Below are 16090 nucleotides of genomic sequence, written 5' to 3' on the forward strand. Positions count from 1 at the left end.
CTGCTCCGCTCCTATTGGTTATAGCATGATGATATGCCTATAGCACTCCAGGAACAAAGGGCTATCCAACACAAAAAGATTTTTTCAGTTCAAACCGGTAGTTCCTGAGATTAGCCATTACTGCTCCGCTCCTATTGGTCATAGCGTGATGATATATAGCTTATAGCGGTCCACAAATAAAGGACTGTTCAACACAAAAATTTTTTTTCAGTTCGAATCGGTAGTTTCTGAGATTAGCTATTACTGCTCCGCTCCTATTGAATATAGCGTGATGATATATAGCCTATAGCTCTCCACGAACAAAGGGCTATCCAACGCAAAAAGAATTTTTCAGTTTGGACCGGTAGTTCCTGAGATTAGCCATTACTGCCCCGCTCCTATTGGGTATAGCGTGATGATATATAGCCTATAGCACTCCACGAATAAAGGGCTATCCAACGCAAAAGAATTTTTCAGTTTGGACCGGTAGTTCCTGAGATTAGCCATTACTGCCCCGCTCCTATTGGGTATAGCGTGATGATATATAGCCTATAGCACTCCACGAACAAAGGGCTATCCAACGCAAAAAGAATTTTTCAGTTTGGACCGGTAGTTCCTGAGATTAGCGCGTTCAAACAAACAAACAAACAAACAAACAAACAAACAAACAAACTCTTCAGCTTTATATAATAGTATAGATGATATATAGCTTATAGCGGTCCACAAATAAAGGACTGTTCAACACAAAAAAATTTTTTCAGTTCGAATCGGTAGTTCCTGAGATTAGCTATTACTGCTCCGCTCCTATTGAATATAGCGTGATGATATATAGCCTATAGCTCTCCACGAACAAAGGGCTATCCAACGCAAAAAGAATTTTTCAGTTTGGACCGGTAGTTCCTGAGATTAGCCATTACTGCCCCGCTCCTATTGGGTATAGCGTGATGATATATAGCCTATAGCACTCCACGAATAAAGGGCTATCCAACGCAAAAAGAATTTTTCAGTTTGGACCGGTAGTTCCTGAGATTAGCCATTACTGCCCCGCTCCTATTGGGTATAGCGTGATGATATATAGCCTATAGCTCTCCACGAACAAAGGGCTATCCAACGCAAAAAGAATTTTTCAGTTTGGACCGGTAGTTCCTGAGATTAGCCATTACTGCCCCGCTCCTATTGGGTATAGCGTGATGATATATAGCCTATAGCACTCCACGAATAAAGGGCTATCCAACGCAAAAAGAATTTTTCAGTTTGGACCGGTAGTTCCTGAGATTAGCCATTACTGCCCCGCTCCTATTGGGTATAGCGTGATGATATATAGCCTATAGCACTCCACGAACAAAGGGCTATCCAACGAAAAAAGAATTTTTCAGTTTGGATCGGTAGTTCCTGAGATTAGCGCGTTCAAACAAACAAACAAACAAACAAACAAACAAACAAACAAACAAACAAACTCTTCAGCTTTATATAATAGTATAGATTAAGTAGATTAGATCAGCTATACTCTAAGTGTGTTCCGCGGAACCCTAGGGTTCCGTGATACCTCTGTCGGGGTTCCGCAAGAATTTAGAAAAAAAAATCAAAACACCTCTCTCTGGTCGCTCCGCGGCCGCGCGGAGACAAAACGCTATGAACGTTATTTATTTATTTATTTGTATTTGTAGAAACATGTGTTACAATAGCTGGTACAATATCTCATAAGTTTGGTATCAACAATTTTATACTTGTACAACCCGTTCGCTCTAAGTTTGCCGGTCTGTGGAATGCGCGTACCCTCCCCCCCGCGTGACAACAAAACTTATAATGTGTCATAGTTTTACCCAAATATGTACGTACACAATTTTTATTGTTACAATTAAATAAAAAATATTTTTATATTATGTTTTGCTGACGCTACTTTTTGAACATCATACCTATCGCCAGCGGCAAACTTAAAACGAGCGGGTAGTATACTTGTGAGCGCGCGTATAAAAACAATTGTTTTATTGTAGGGTTCCATCAAGTATTTTGCTTCCCAAAAGGGTTCAGTCATTCAAAAAGTTTGAGAACCACTGGATTAGATGATACTCATCTTTAGAAGTATCATATTTATAAATATTTAAATAATTTATTTTCTTTTACGTTAATAGCTTGAAAAATCTGTGACAAAAAAAAATAAAATTGCTAGAAGAATACAATTGAATCGATTTACAAAGAATCGATATTAAAATAGTAAGCAGCAGTAGTGTTCACGTTTGTAGTCTGAATTTTGATTGTCAAAACCAAAACATAAACGATGTGTACAATGTAATATATCAGAAATTATAGTCTGATATTATTTTTTTTAAATTAAAGTAAAAATAAGTATAAATATTAAATATGGTTAGCTGTGCTATTGCTACCTGTAGGAACACGTCAGCAAAAATATCCAAAAATAAAGATGGTATTACATTCCACAGGTAATATAAATGATAAATATCTTTGAAAAATACTACTACTTGTGTTTTTAGATATTGGAATCAATTAAATTAAAACTTAATAGCAATAATCTAAAACTCATACGACAGACAACAAAAAAGTTGCGGAAGGTCTTAAGTATGGAATTAGATTACTATGTAGATTTTGAATTAGGAACTCAAAGAGAAACTTCAATTTTTTTCAGATTCCCTAGAGACAAAGAGAGGCGAAGGCAGTGGGAAGTAGCAGTCAATAGAGAAAAAGAATGGTCTTCAACACTATCTAGTGCTGTGTGCTCTGAACACTTTGTGGCTGTTGATTTTTATTTAACAGAAAGTGGACTGCGAAGACTGTCAATGGAAGCCGTGCCTACAATTAATATTTCAGTGAGTAACACACTAGAGCGATGTATGAGTTTGTGTTCTTGTTAAAATTTTTACTATCATCATTGAGTGGATATTTGACTATTATTTACCAATTACTAAATATATACCACGTTTCAATTTTTGTAATTTGTTCGCCTTAAATTTATCTATCACATTTGTTTGTGATGTTGGTATTAATCTTTGAATATGATTTAGCCTTGTCAGGAACCAGAACCAACAATAACTGTTACCAAACCAGTCGACATCAAGCCAACAGACACAGAAGAAGTGATACAATTGAAGCACAAAGTGAGAAGATTGGAAGTCATTGCAGAGAGCAGAAAGAAGAGACTCAACTTGATGTGGCAAAGTAAAAGACGACTAAAGAAAAAGTTAGAGAGAATGGCTTGTTTGATTAAAAATTTGATTAAAATAAAAAAATGTATTGCAGAAAATGGATGAACGTAAGAAGAGATTGTACATATCAAGTTTTCATATTCTTGTTGAATAGGGAGATGAGAGATTGTATATATCAAACATGATTTCAGATTCTTGTTGAATAAGGAGAGGTTTTAAGTGTCTTTATATGCATCTAAAATAAGATTCCATTCAGAGGATAAGTGTTAGACTTGCATTGACATGTATTTTGATTAGGGCATATACATGCTGATGCACATTAGAGTGCTTTAGACATACAATATCTAAATAAGGTCTTGTGTGGATGCCAGGAACTTACTTTTATGTTTCATGCATGACCTGTAAGATGTTGCTATTATATTGGGTTTGAAATGTGATTGAATATTGAATTCATTTTGTATGTAAAAAAATTATAACTGATTGAGTTTGTGAGCGAGTATCATACAATGGCAATATTAATAACTGATTTAAGTGGAGAAATTTTGTTGTATTGTAACACTATTTATTTTATATTTTGTTAATAATTAGATTCTCGAATTGCTTTTTATGAAATATGATGTCCAACAACATTAACATTACATACCTAGTAGTATTAAGAACCATTTTGTATGATATTATATATTTTTCATTAAATGAATAAGACTGCCTTTATTGTATATAACAGTAGAGCCCGCTTAATACGATTTCCCATAGCGAGTGGCAAAGCAAGTAAAATGAGACTGCCTTGTCCTAAGTAAATTTTTATTCGGAAAAATTTTACATATTCCCAGAGGGGTAGGCGACGTGTAGCCAGGGCACCCATCTTTGTCATGCCATTTGTTCCGACACCTTGGGGCGAGCATGTTGCCAAATCGGACAAAAATTGCTGACTTCTGGCTGATATTCAGCAGAAAAACCCAATATCCATTTGCCGAACCCAAAAGACCGGCTGCCAGACTTTAAACTATGAGTTCATTCTGCGTAGATCGGATTACCAATAGTTAAAAAATTTAAAAAGTTGTATAATTGTAAAAGTAGGTAGATATTGTAACTTTGACTTGCGGATGACCAACACCTAAGGCCGCCCCCTAACCACGGATGTTGCAGTCTTCGCAACGTCGGGGAAAAAAATAAAATATATAAACCGCAATAATAAAACCTGAAAAATAGTTTAATTTTGGTAAATCGTTTTATTTTCCGTTTCCCGCTTACGATGCATTTATGCGTCAAGGGAAAGGGCTGAGTCCTTTTAAATTGCCTTAAGCGGATTTAATAAACCTCGTTTATTTTTTTTACATAATATTGATATAGTGTATTTCATATCTTTAACATAATGAATAGTAATATCTGATCTTTGACCTATAACTTGCAATCAATGACCTTTGACCTCGGATCAAATATTTGAATTGATATTTGGAATCGGATGTATATCCGGTTACACTCAAAATCAGTGAAATTGACCAGTAATAAATGACCTTTGACCATCGATATCTGAGTTTTAACATTTGAAATTGAACTAAATTACTTATGTCCCATTTTAACCACTCGACATCGAAAATCAGAATTATTCGAGATTTGATCTCTAACCGGTTAATTGTACTGACCTCCGAGACCGACCTCAGATGGAACAAGGTATTCTCTCGAATGGAACAAGATCCCTTCGGGCCCTCCCGTATGCACCGGAGAAGGCCACCGCGGGCTTTGGTTGCTGTGCCGGCGTAGGGTATATTACAGGGGTTAGGGACCCATGCTGGCTCGGATGATGCTATGCTCCCGAATGCCGACATTGGGCCGTAAGGCTGATGAAACTAACATAACCAAACACCCCTCCCACCCACCCACCTCCCCCAGGAATGGTAGCGATAAAGCATTTTTGGACTTGATGAGTGCTATCTCACAAAAAAAAAACATATTCAAACTTTTGTTTTCTAGATTCAGCATAATTATTTATTATCAAAAAAACGAGTTGTGGCAACCCTATATCGCATGGACGAGCGTGGTAAGGGCAGAAGGATAATGTATGTAGCATATGTGAAAGTAAATACATACATACATGTGCAGAACATTTATGTACTTAATAAAGTGTACCGAGTGAGGTCGTCGAATTAATTATAATAGTAAATGAACTGTTTGTACTTGAATAGTACTTTATGTCCTGTCTATGCAAATTGTTCTATTGTGTAATTCAAATAACGTATTTATTAGGAATTCGCATTAAAAATTCATATAATTAGCTTATAGAATAGTATCATAAAAATATTTCGTCTTGAATACTTTACCGAATTAATAAGACTAGACTAAGTTTGGCTGCAAATAGAAATAACGATATAATGAAATTGTCTTCTTCCCGATGATAAAATTGATTCGCGTTTATTTATTATTAATTATGTCTGCGGCTTCGCTAGTATAGATATCAAACTCGACCACGCGACCTTTTCAACATTAATCGTTATATTTCAGTCAATTTACATAAGACCGCAATGTACTATTAATATTAACCTTCCTCAACAATTGCATTATCTTTTAGTAACAACCTTACAAAAGTCCGTTCAGTACATTTTGAGTAAAATCGATCACATACTTACTGACAGATTTTGGGGACTTTGTTTTATAATATTGTTTTATAGTATAGATAGATAATGAATGCTATGTATTTTATATTTAAAATAAGAATTTGATGAAGATATAATTCCATAAAATTAGACTTAGTCAGAATTCTGAGCCCATATCCGAGCAGCGCCCTTGTGCTAGTTACTTCAAATGTCATTCCGATTAGAGCACCTAGGTCTCGCCCACCTTGTCCCTTGCCGTAGTAAAATTTGTTCGTTAATAATATGTATGTTATATATTTATAAAATGCCGTCATCCTTAAGATTATGATGCAAGTGCCTAGGTATATTTAATTTTTCAATCTTGTGATTGATTTTTGTCAAGGGCAGTTCCTTAAACTAATAATGACGTATGTTACACTTTTATGTAATTATTTTTAAGTTTTTGCTCTCAGTTAAAAGTCTTATGGAAAACTTTACAATAGGTGTACAGACAGGGTCATTTTGTCATTGCGTTACTAAATGAATCCATATCATATTATGTTCCTGGCAGACGTAAAATAAAAAAGTTTAAGTTTCGAATAATCGAAATATATTTAAAATTTTCCCGCCTTCAGGCCACTACTATTATTATTAATTTTTTTTCTATTTTAATGGCTACAAGCACTGGGCTGCTGTGCTACGCCAATGACAACAAAGTTAAGGAAACGATTTTTTATACATATACAAACGTTACAAAGAGTATAAAGAATTTAGAATACAAGTCAGTTAAGCTGAAAAAATAAAATAAATTATTGTAAAGTCTCTTTGATTGTAAAGTATATAATAAATGTGAAAGTAACTACTTGATACTTGAAATGAAATTATAGTTTTATGTCATTTTCTACAATGAAAGAAGATATAGCTTTGTAAATATCAATATTAAATACGAGTAAATTAGAAATACAAGTGGGAAGAGAAATATTATGGGATATGAGACGATTTATGAATGAAGAACGATCATAACGTGGACAAGAGAAGAAAATGTGATTAAGGTCTCCGACCTCCTCACCACATTCACAAGCACTACTGCCAATAATATGAAGCCTGGCAAGGTGAGCTGGCGAGCATACATGTCCCAAGCGCATTCTTATAATACAACTAGTAGATCGCTTACCAAGCTTCAATTTGCAAAACCACGGCTTATTAGGTATGCTTAGTTGAACATTTGCATAAAATTTTCCTTTCAACTGTCTGGTTTCTTCCCAATACTTGTCCCAAGATTCTCTCAGAGAAGTTGAGGGAAGCGCAGCCAGATCGCTTCGTTAGCTAAACGGTCAGCTTTTATATTCCCACTTATACCGGAGTGACCAGGTATCCAAGCTAAAACTACAATTAAACCTTTAGAAAGGCATTCATATAGCATTTCTCTTATAGAAATAATTATATTAGATGAAGGCTTAGTTTTGAATGGGAATTTTTCAATGGCCTGAAGGGCGCTGTACGCATCCGAAAAAATTACTGTTTTCCTAAGTTTCAGGAGAAGAATGTATTATAATGCCTTATAAATTCCATAGCATTCTCCAGTAAATACAGAGCTTTCTGGTGGAAGTTTTATTTTCTGAATAACATTGTAACGAGGATGGTAAACCCCTACACCACAAAAATCTGAGGAAGAATGTTTGGATGCATCGGTGAATATTAGATGGAAATTAGGCCATTTTGTATCTACTATTTCGTTAAATTGAGCATTTGGATTAGGATAGTCTTTTTCAATACCCAATGAGTAACAGATTTCGGGTTTAAGTAAAAGGGATTGAAAGCCATACATATAAAGAGGAAGAGATATAGAACGATATGTTGGAGCTTGAAGGTTAGAGAATTTACGAAAACTAACAACCAAAGGAGGAGTTGACTTATTACGCCAAAAAGGAGAAGTTATAATATATTCAGAAAGAGTTTGGAGTTTTTGACACTACTATTATTTAAAAGAATTCGTCGCAGTGGTAACATCTCTCTTTAGGCCAGAAATACACCTTCGCACGCGCCATTTTGGCACATAACTGCAAAATAATAATAATAAAAAAACAGTTAGTAATATCGGAATTTTTGGTGATAATATCCGTTAATAATTGAACATTATTGGCAGAATGTTAGCAGAGGCGAAGCCGAATATGCAGCTTCATTTTTAAACGAAATGTCAAAATGACCATGAATTTAACGGTTACTAAATAAAAAAATAATCGGCCGTAAACCATAAATAAAAAATTTAAAACATAAATAATAATATATTTAATCATAAATCATTTGATTATGTTCTGTATGCGTTTTGTTAAATAATAAAAAAAAAAACGAGGAAAGCTAGAGGAATTGGTTTACCACAAGTTTCAACCCTTCTATTTCTTAATTTGTGCTGACTTACGAATTGAATCATATCATTTATGATACTATGTGGATTATACCTAGTGCATAATAAGTCTTGTGTTATTTATTTTTGCTGTTGTATTTTGTGTTATTTATCTAATACCTATTTACCGTATTATATTGACGCTTGTAAGGCAATCATAATATTATGTCCGTACATATTTTCTGAGGACTGAGTCTCAATATTTGATATGTTATTTAACAAAGTTACGGAAATTGATGATAAACATAATTATCAAGGAAGTGAAAGACGTTAGCAAGAACTTTGCTCCTTTCTCTGACCATTATTAAGAGTGCATTAACGATGCTTGTATTATGCAATCAAGATTATTTCCTTCTTTACATGTTTAGTAAGTCTTATAACGGCAATTATTTAAAGCTCTTTCTGCGATAATGTGCCTATCTTTGTTAAGGTATACTTATGCTAATGCTAATGCTAATGTTACTGGTGGTAGGTCTCTCATATGTGAGAGTCCACCCGGGTAGGTACCACCCATGTCTATTTCTGCCGCCAAGCATCAGTGTGTACCTAGTCACCGGTGTGTTCCGGTTTACAGGACATTGTAGCTACTGTAACTACTGGACATAATAAGACTTAACATTTCATGTCCCAGGATGGCCAGCGCAGTGGAATACCAAACAATACTTTGTAATTCAAGATGTTGGATGGTGTTTCTACTATTTATGGGCTTGGCTATGGCTTACTATCACGCGAACGGCAAGCTCGTTCCGTCATTCAAAGCAATGAAAAAAGGTATTTTGAGAATGCAAACATAATTACTTACATAAAAATCTTTAAGAACGATGCTTTAATAACATAACGGAGCTACCGTAAAGTCATTACAAGTCGCCACAGTTTTCTTTGATATCTTATCGGACATAATAAGAAATCTTGTTAGTGGTTGTCGTAGCTTCCATTGAACGAAGCAAGCGCGCGCGCAGCTGGTGGGGGCGCGCTCCCACCAATGGATTCAGTACCTTCGCTACCAATCGTGAGTGGCGCGCGCGTCCACGTTCCGAATTTGAAATAAAAAAGAATCGATCTTAATTTCACTCAATAATAATCGATTATTTTGACTACTCATTACATTTGTGTGTTGACAACGATGTGCAATAGCGGAATGTTTGTGTTAGTTTGAGTTGTGTTTAAATGTCATTGAGTAAAGTTTAGTTTCAACAAGTGAAAATGTGACTGCCTCATCGTGTTTTTCTCGTATAGAAAAATGGCTATTGACGATTTGAAGTGAATGTAAAGAGAAAACATGAAAATGCGCGAGTTGATAAGGATCACGTTTGTGTGTGTCTGCGCGTTTGTTTTGGCGGTGCGGGAGGGGAGGGGGGAGGATGTCGTTGCCGAGGGTCTGGAAGACGCAGCGGTCAGGCCTGATGACCCGGTCGAGCAGAGAAAGGATGCCAAAACCAGTCTTCTACCAGGTAAGTTCATATAAGTTTTCACTTATGAAGAGACTTATTGATTACTGACATCGAGATGTGCATTAGAAATGTTTATTCATAGAGGCAAAATGACTACACATTAACATGCTGCAGTAAAACATCTAGTTATACACAATTAATATGCGTTTACTTATCTTGATCTTTACCTATCTATTCTCAAAGTATTATAAGTTAAAGTACCTATCTACCTTAATAGATAGGTATCTACTTAAGAACATTAGGGACAGGTAAGTTTGTACTTACTTATACACACCTACTTTATGGTTATAAATATATCTAATAGTTTTGTAATCGGAAAATAATAGAAGAGGATACTGATTTCGAATTTCGAAATCGACAAAAAATATGTTAATACTGAATTCGTGTACTTAACTTTATTTAGCCTTGATGCGGATACTAACTAGTGCCAAGTTTAAAATTTGAATAGGTAAGATACATTAACGAGAGATTCTTCTTTAACTCGTAAAGGTATTCATTTATTTATTTATTTTATTCGGTCTACCATCGGCTTTTACAATATTACATGCTATTACATTTCTTATTATAAATATATCTTAACAAAAAATAACAAGCCAACTTATAGGTAAACACAGCATGCGATAAAGATAATGTTGTTACTTAAAACTAAATGATAATATCGATAGAATAACAAATTGCTCTTAACCAAAACTAAAAGTTAAACAATGTTAAACAAACCCTCAACATGCTCCAGTATGCTTTTACGGTATTCATGGAGGTACCTATCTATAAGTTATAATAACTAATGTTGAAAAGATAATATTTTTATATGTAAGTAAGTACGTACTTATCTTTCACAATGTTATATTGTACTTAGTTACGTAGTTTAAATCGTTAAGCAATCTACAAAAAGAGCACCATCATTTTTGACATATTTAAGAACATAGCACACAACAATATTGTGACCACCCATTCAAGCTTTACTTATAATTACTCATCATCAATGTAGTCTTCCTACTATGTGTAAAAATTTGTTACTTGATGCAGCGAACTCAATGTAGGTAGTGATTGACGGCTATGCATTTCTTGCTGTAGAATAATCTATTTATTACTAGATATGTATGTTAAACATTTGGGTAGGTTCGGGAGTAAAGTTTGTTTCGAAAGTAAAGCCAGCTTTGCGGACCAACATTCATAGTTATGCTTATAAGTAATACATTTTTTTAATTTTTTTAATACATGATAGTAACGAGTATACAATCAAATTAATAGATAAATGTTTTTAGTCTCATGTCTCACGTAGAATTGGTCCCACGCTTTGATAGTACCTGTCTATCGTTTCGCAGGTTTTAATAAACAAAACAGATGCTTGTCAATCAGTTTGTTTTCACGGCTGATCTAACTGTATTCGACAGCTGTGTCCCTACCGAAAATATAATATAATGTTATATCTACTCTCGCAAAAGTCGCAATAAATTTTTCAGACGATCCATAATCACGACCACTCCGACGGGAGAGTACGACTGAGAAGAAGAATTTATGTTGACTGTCGTTAGTCCAGAGCCTAATCTCTCTTCGTTCATGTCCGATTGTCGCCTCACTAGACTATAGAAGTGAAGAAACAGAGAGAGCACCCTGTATATTGCGCACACAATTGTGTACTATAATATCTCCTGCGTTCTTGGTAGATCTCCGTTGAGATTGGCCGTGGCTGAAATTCGGGTACGAGGAATCATATTTATGTATGTAGTATGTCCGTTATATTGCTCTATTTTATTCTATTGCACAATAACCAATATATTCATTTATATTATGATGAAGATAATGACGTCGTTAACGTCACCAGCCGTCATACTGGACACGTGTCCAATGTATTATAAAGCCCTATAAATTACTCTACTCAATCCAGTTTTCATACAATCCTGGTGATTTGAATGCAGGCTCGTAGTCCTTGGATAAAACATTGTAGATGACTTTAATGCTGTATTAAATTTCCTCTGAGTCATGGACATGTTCCATCCTCGTAATTCTTATAATAAAATAAGTCTGTCGTATGTGAGTGTAATGTAATCATCATTCTCTTTAGTTGTTGTATGTTAAATTGTATAGATTAAAGATAGGAGTAGCGATAAAAAAACTAATAATATACGCATAATGATGTCTCTTAATCCTAAATTTTGGTTGACGACAAATTTATGTTTAATCTCCTTACCGTAATTGTTTCGAAACGCATAAACATTATGTTCAGTTACATTTTTAGGCGACTAAACTACATCGCGTGACAAGAAAACGATTTACGCGATTGGAGGCTCGTCATTAAATTATATAAAAATTTAATGGCCTAGGTACCTTTGCTTCATAGATCATGATATATAATATACAAGAAATACATCCTCCAAAATAATTAAAATAATTTAATAAAAATAATTGACTTCAAGTTTAAATTTCACTTATGAAATATGGTTGAAAGTTTCCTCACTCTCGCGCCTCTTAGACCATGAAGGCGATGTTAATATAACGGTATATCATAATATCAGCAATTTATTCATTATACTACCAATTAAGAAGAATATCGCAGTGAAGGAATTTTATGGTTATTTAACAGACCGTCATGCCTCTGCAGAAATCGGGCGAGCATCAGTTTTTTTGGTAAGCATCTAATCGCCCCATCTTGCTATTGGCCAGGCCGTAGTCCGTACATTATATTTTGTAGTTTAGGTATATGATTATATCATTAAAACGTTTATTGGAATAATGCAAAAGGTAACCAAGATGTAGTATAGTGAGTACTTAATTAGATTAATTAAATCACTTGGGCTTTTCGGATAGAATTTTTAAATCAAGACAATTCATCAGTCTATCTTTGTTTAGACTAATCAAACATTGGTATGTATAGTAACAAAAAAAGTGACAAAAGTTTGTATGAACTGAAGTTTAGTATTATGATTCCATATCACGTCAGGTACTAAAATAAATTTCTTGGAAACCTCGCCCACGACACATAGTAATGACGTACCTGACATCTTATAAAAAATGAGTGTTAAAAATATAATCTAATTTATTTTCCTTGGTTATAAAACAAACAGTAAAACCTCAAGATCTCTCCAAGACCATGTTTAAAAATAAGCCACGATGGTGTTTTAGAGTTAATCTGGAGAGTTAAAGTATAAGGGCTGTATTCATAATGCCAATCTATGGATGAAATATATTACAAAATATTTTGGTTGCCAAATGGGCTTTGATTTTTATTTTAGTGCCTCTTAAGTAATTATTTTGTGAAGTTTTATCCGCGTCCATACTTGTGCGATTTACCTTGTGATTCATTTTGTTTTGTGATCTTATCAATATTAACCTGTAAGAAACTTTTTCATAATCACAATTTCGAATGAATTCTCTGACCGAAGCACTTTATTACAAAACTTTTATATCCTCAACGAGGGCCATATTTTTTACCACCAGGGTAGTGTAAAGCACTACGTAATTGTAGGGAAGATTGGCACTTTTTATTCTATTGACATCAAAGTTATATCCTGAGATGAAGTAAATTTATTCGCCCTCATGATCACCAGATCGGTATATTGGAATTCGAGAAACAACAAAAATATAAAACCCACGCATAGATTCACGTGAAATGTTTTGAAATATTTGATAATTTTTTTGTGCCAATCAAATGATTGCTCTGCAAAGAATTTATGGATAGGTCAATACCTAATACAGAATATGGTATTACATTCTTACAATCCAGTTTTAGAGTTGTTTTAGATTGCATCTAGATCGAGTGCTAGTAGGTTAGGCAAGAGGTAATTCTAGCGGCAAGTATCAGTCACTTGTTTTGTAAGTTCCTACTGAGTGTACAAGAATGTTTATAGATCATAGGTACCGTTTTAAATTTTTGGCTGATTAATTATTATCCAGTTATAATAGTAATAAGTTTCAAGGCAGAAGATCACATAATTGTCTTTCTATTCTTACTTACTTTTATTAGATAGTTTTTTTAGTTTATTTAATTCATTATTTTGGACGATAAATATAAAATCTTTTTTAGAACATAGGATTTACTGTTATCGAGAAATGAGCTAATTAATAGTTAAAATATCTCGCTATCTCCTTCGCACACTCGCAATCTAATGTCAGTGACGTCAGCTTATGTCTCAGCATAATATATTTCTACCATCTCACAATCAACTGTTCCTTCAAATTTTAAAGCTTTTTACGTTGTCAATTATATCATTAGATTTTTTAAATTTAACTTACTATTGAAAGTTATTAAATTAAAATTATGAAAAACTATACTCATATTTATAATATTTGTCCATATAACATGATACCTAATATACATATTAGGACATTAGCTAATTCAGTTTCATATTAACTTTTGTAATGCTTTTACAAAACAAAACATTGCAAAAGACTGAGATGATTTCAACTCTACTTCTATTATGCCGAAAAAGAATATGAGAAAGCATTATTTATGTGCATTCTTGTTAGAGTGAAATGCAAAAATTGGAAACAACTTCGTAACGTATAGATGTTATAGCAACCGGTTTAGAATGCCACTCGATTTTGTCAGCCACTATTGGTGCTATCAAACATGATGTCGCAAGCAAAATAAACGTGGGATGTGCTTATATTATATGAAATTGTTCTTGTCTTGTCTAGTGTAATTTAGTTTTGTTTGTTTAATTGAAATAAATATCGGTAAATTTTTGTGTTGTTACATGTCCCAAGGCACCTCTTTGACTCGAAGTTTGTGGTACTTAATTGTCATTGATGTTGTATTTGTGTGAAAATAAAAGAGTTCGAAACAAATGCAATACGACTTTATTTAACACTAACACAGCTGTTTAACTGTGACGAATTTCTTTACACCTATGAGAAATTTAATACGTGTAGAAACGTTTTTAATTTATTAATATTTAGAGCATTAAAATGTTAAATATATTACGACTTTTATGTGTCTTATTTGTTCATGTGGATGATGTAAGAACATCATGCTTTTGTTACATGATAATATTATCTCATTATGTTATAATATACATACAAACGTTTGAGAAATGTCTGGTTGTAAATACATTCGAATTGAGAACCTCCTCCTTCTTTTGAAGTTGTTAAAAATAAGCAAAAACCCATGAACGGATTTGGATGAATTGGCACACAGAAGGACTACGTTATAGCTTTTTGATCTGAATTGAATGGACATTTTGGGTCTGATAATTCCACGTTATTAGATTTAAAAATAAATTAGTTATTATGCAATCTTTTGTAATTCATGTAAATTAATCACTATGATCATATACAGAATTGGCGGGAAATTGCTTTAAATAGACATCTGTGAAGACTTCTTGTTGATAACAAAACTGGATTCGTATCGCCCTTAGTTTTATAACAGTACAATTAATTTGTGCAATAATTACAGACATATTTTGCCAATACCGTTACAGTGAGTCAACGAACTTCCAATCGATTGTTTCCATTATTTTCGACGCGATGGTCGATCGGTCATTAAAAACAGGTATAGATATTAATGTTCAGATTCATAAAATAGTGTTGTTGTGTAAATATTGGGGAATTTCTTTATCATGTTAATATTCGTCTGTTTTTCGTAGAGTTATATCTGAAATTAGATTGTTAAAATATATAAGTTCCAAATTCGTGTAATGGTTTGCTGCTGTTACTTCCATCTGAACACTTGAGAGTCAAGTCCGTCTTATAGGGCACAAGTTAACATCCCAAAACTTATTCAAATGTATAAAAGTTATTTTTCTTATTTCCCAACCCTGCGGATGAACTTAAAACCGAAAAAAACGATTAAATGGGTTACCGTGATATGATCACCGCCGTAGTCCCTTTCGATTAAGCCATTATTACCGTAGATAATAAGGTCTATAATCCAGTTATACTTGCAAAAACGGAAATCTTCAGCTTAGGTATGGAATTAAAACTTAACTTGCGCACTAGTGTACAGGCAGTAAGTAAACAGCTCGAACAAAGCGTTACGTATTGCGTTTACGCAACTATTGCTAGCTCATTCAGATTTACATTACAAAGCTCCGTAACGCACATTACCCGCGTTCTGTAATCTCGTGCTTAGTAAGTGTTAATGCTTGACCCTTTGAGTAGGATGAGTTGAAGCAATAGGTAGCAATATTGTTCTTCTTACTAATCATTCTTTAGCAGCATCAGACCAGCTTTTGCAACTATTATTCATGGTTTCTTCGTCAAATGTAAACTAATCACAATTTCTTAACTTTCGGTTGTTTTACAAAACTTCTTTGGATTTAAGTGTGGTAGTACATACGTATAAGTAATAAACAAATGGTGAATTCACCAAAATGTTTATATATCTTCAAAGGTGTATTTCAAGGTTTCTCTTAGAAGGCGCAATGTAATTAAGCTAATTTTGGTATCATGATAAAATTAAAAAAATATACTACCTGCCTTTTTCATTGAGATTAATATAGGTGCACCAAATTCTTTGAGTTTTCCTCATATGTATAATATAATTTAAGAACGAATAAACGAATTAAAATGGTTTTGAATCATTAA

The 16090-nt window shown here is 33.8% G+C and overlaps 2 protein-coding genes across 2 annotated transcripts in view; both read left to right on the forward strand.

Moving 5' to 3' along the window:
• The first annotated feature begins 2193 nt into the window (after positions 1–2193).
• Positions 2194–4667, forward strand: LOC115449622 (THAP domain-containing protein 2). Its single transcript, XM_030177484.2, has 3 exons — positions 2194–2420; positions 2624–2804; positions 3000–4667. Exons 1-3 carry the CDS (start codon positions 2341–2343, stop codon positions 3243–3245), a joined length of 507 nt encoding a protein of 168 aa, XP_030033344.1. The 5' UTR covers positions 2194–2340; the 3' UTR covers positions 3246–4667.
• A 4419-nt stretch (positions 4668–9086) lies between these two features.
• LOC115449611 overlaps positions 9087–16090 on the forward strand; it is a 135540-nt gene continuing 128536 nt past the window's right edge. The window contains exon 1 of the mRNA XM_037443203.1: positions 9087–9565. Coding sequence (XP_037299100.1) covers positions 9394–9565 — 172 coding nt within the window. The 5' untranslated portion in view covers positions 9087–9393. The remainder of the gene's footprint in view (positions 9566–16090) is intronic.

This window comes from Manduca sexta, chromosome 26, assembly GCF_014839805.1.
Source record: "Manduca sexta isolate Smith_Timp_Sample1 chromosome 26, JHU_Msex_v1.0, whole genome shotgun sequence".
In the NCBI taxonomy this organism is placed as follows: domain Eukaryota; kingdom Metazoa; phylum Arthropoda; class Insecta; order Lepidoptera; family Sphingidae; genus Manduca; species Manduca sexta.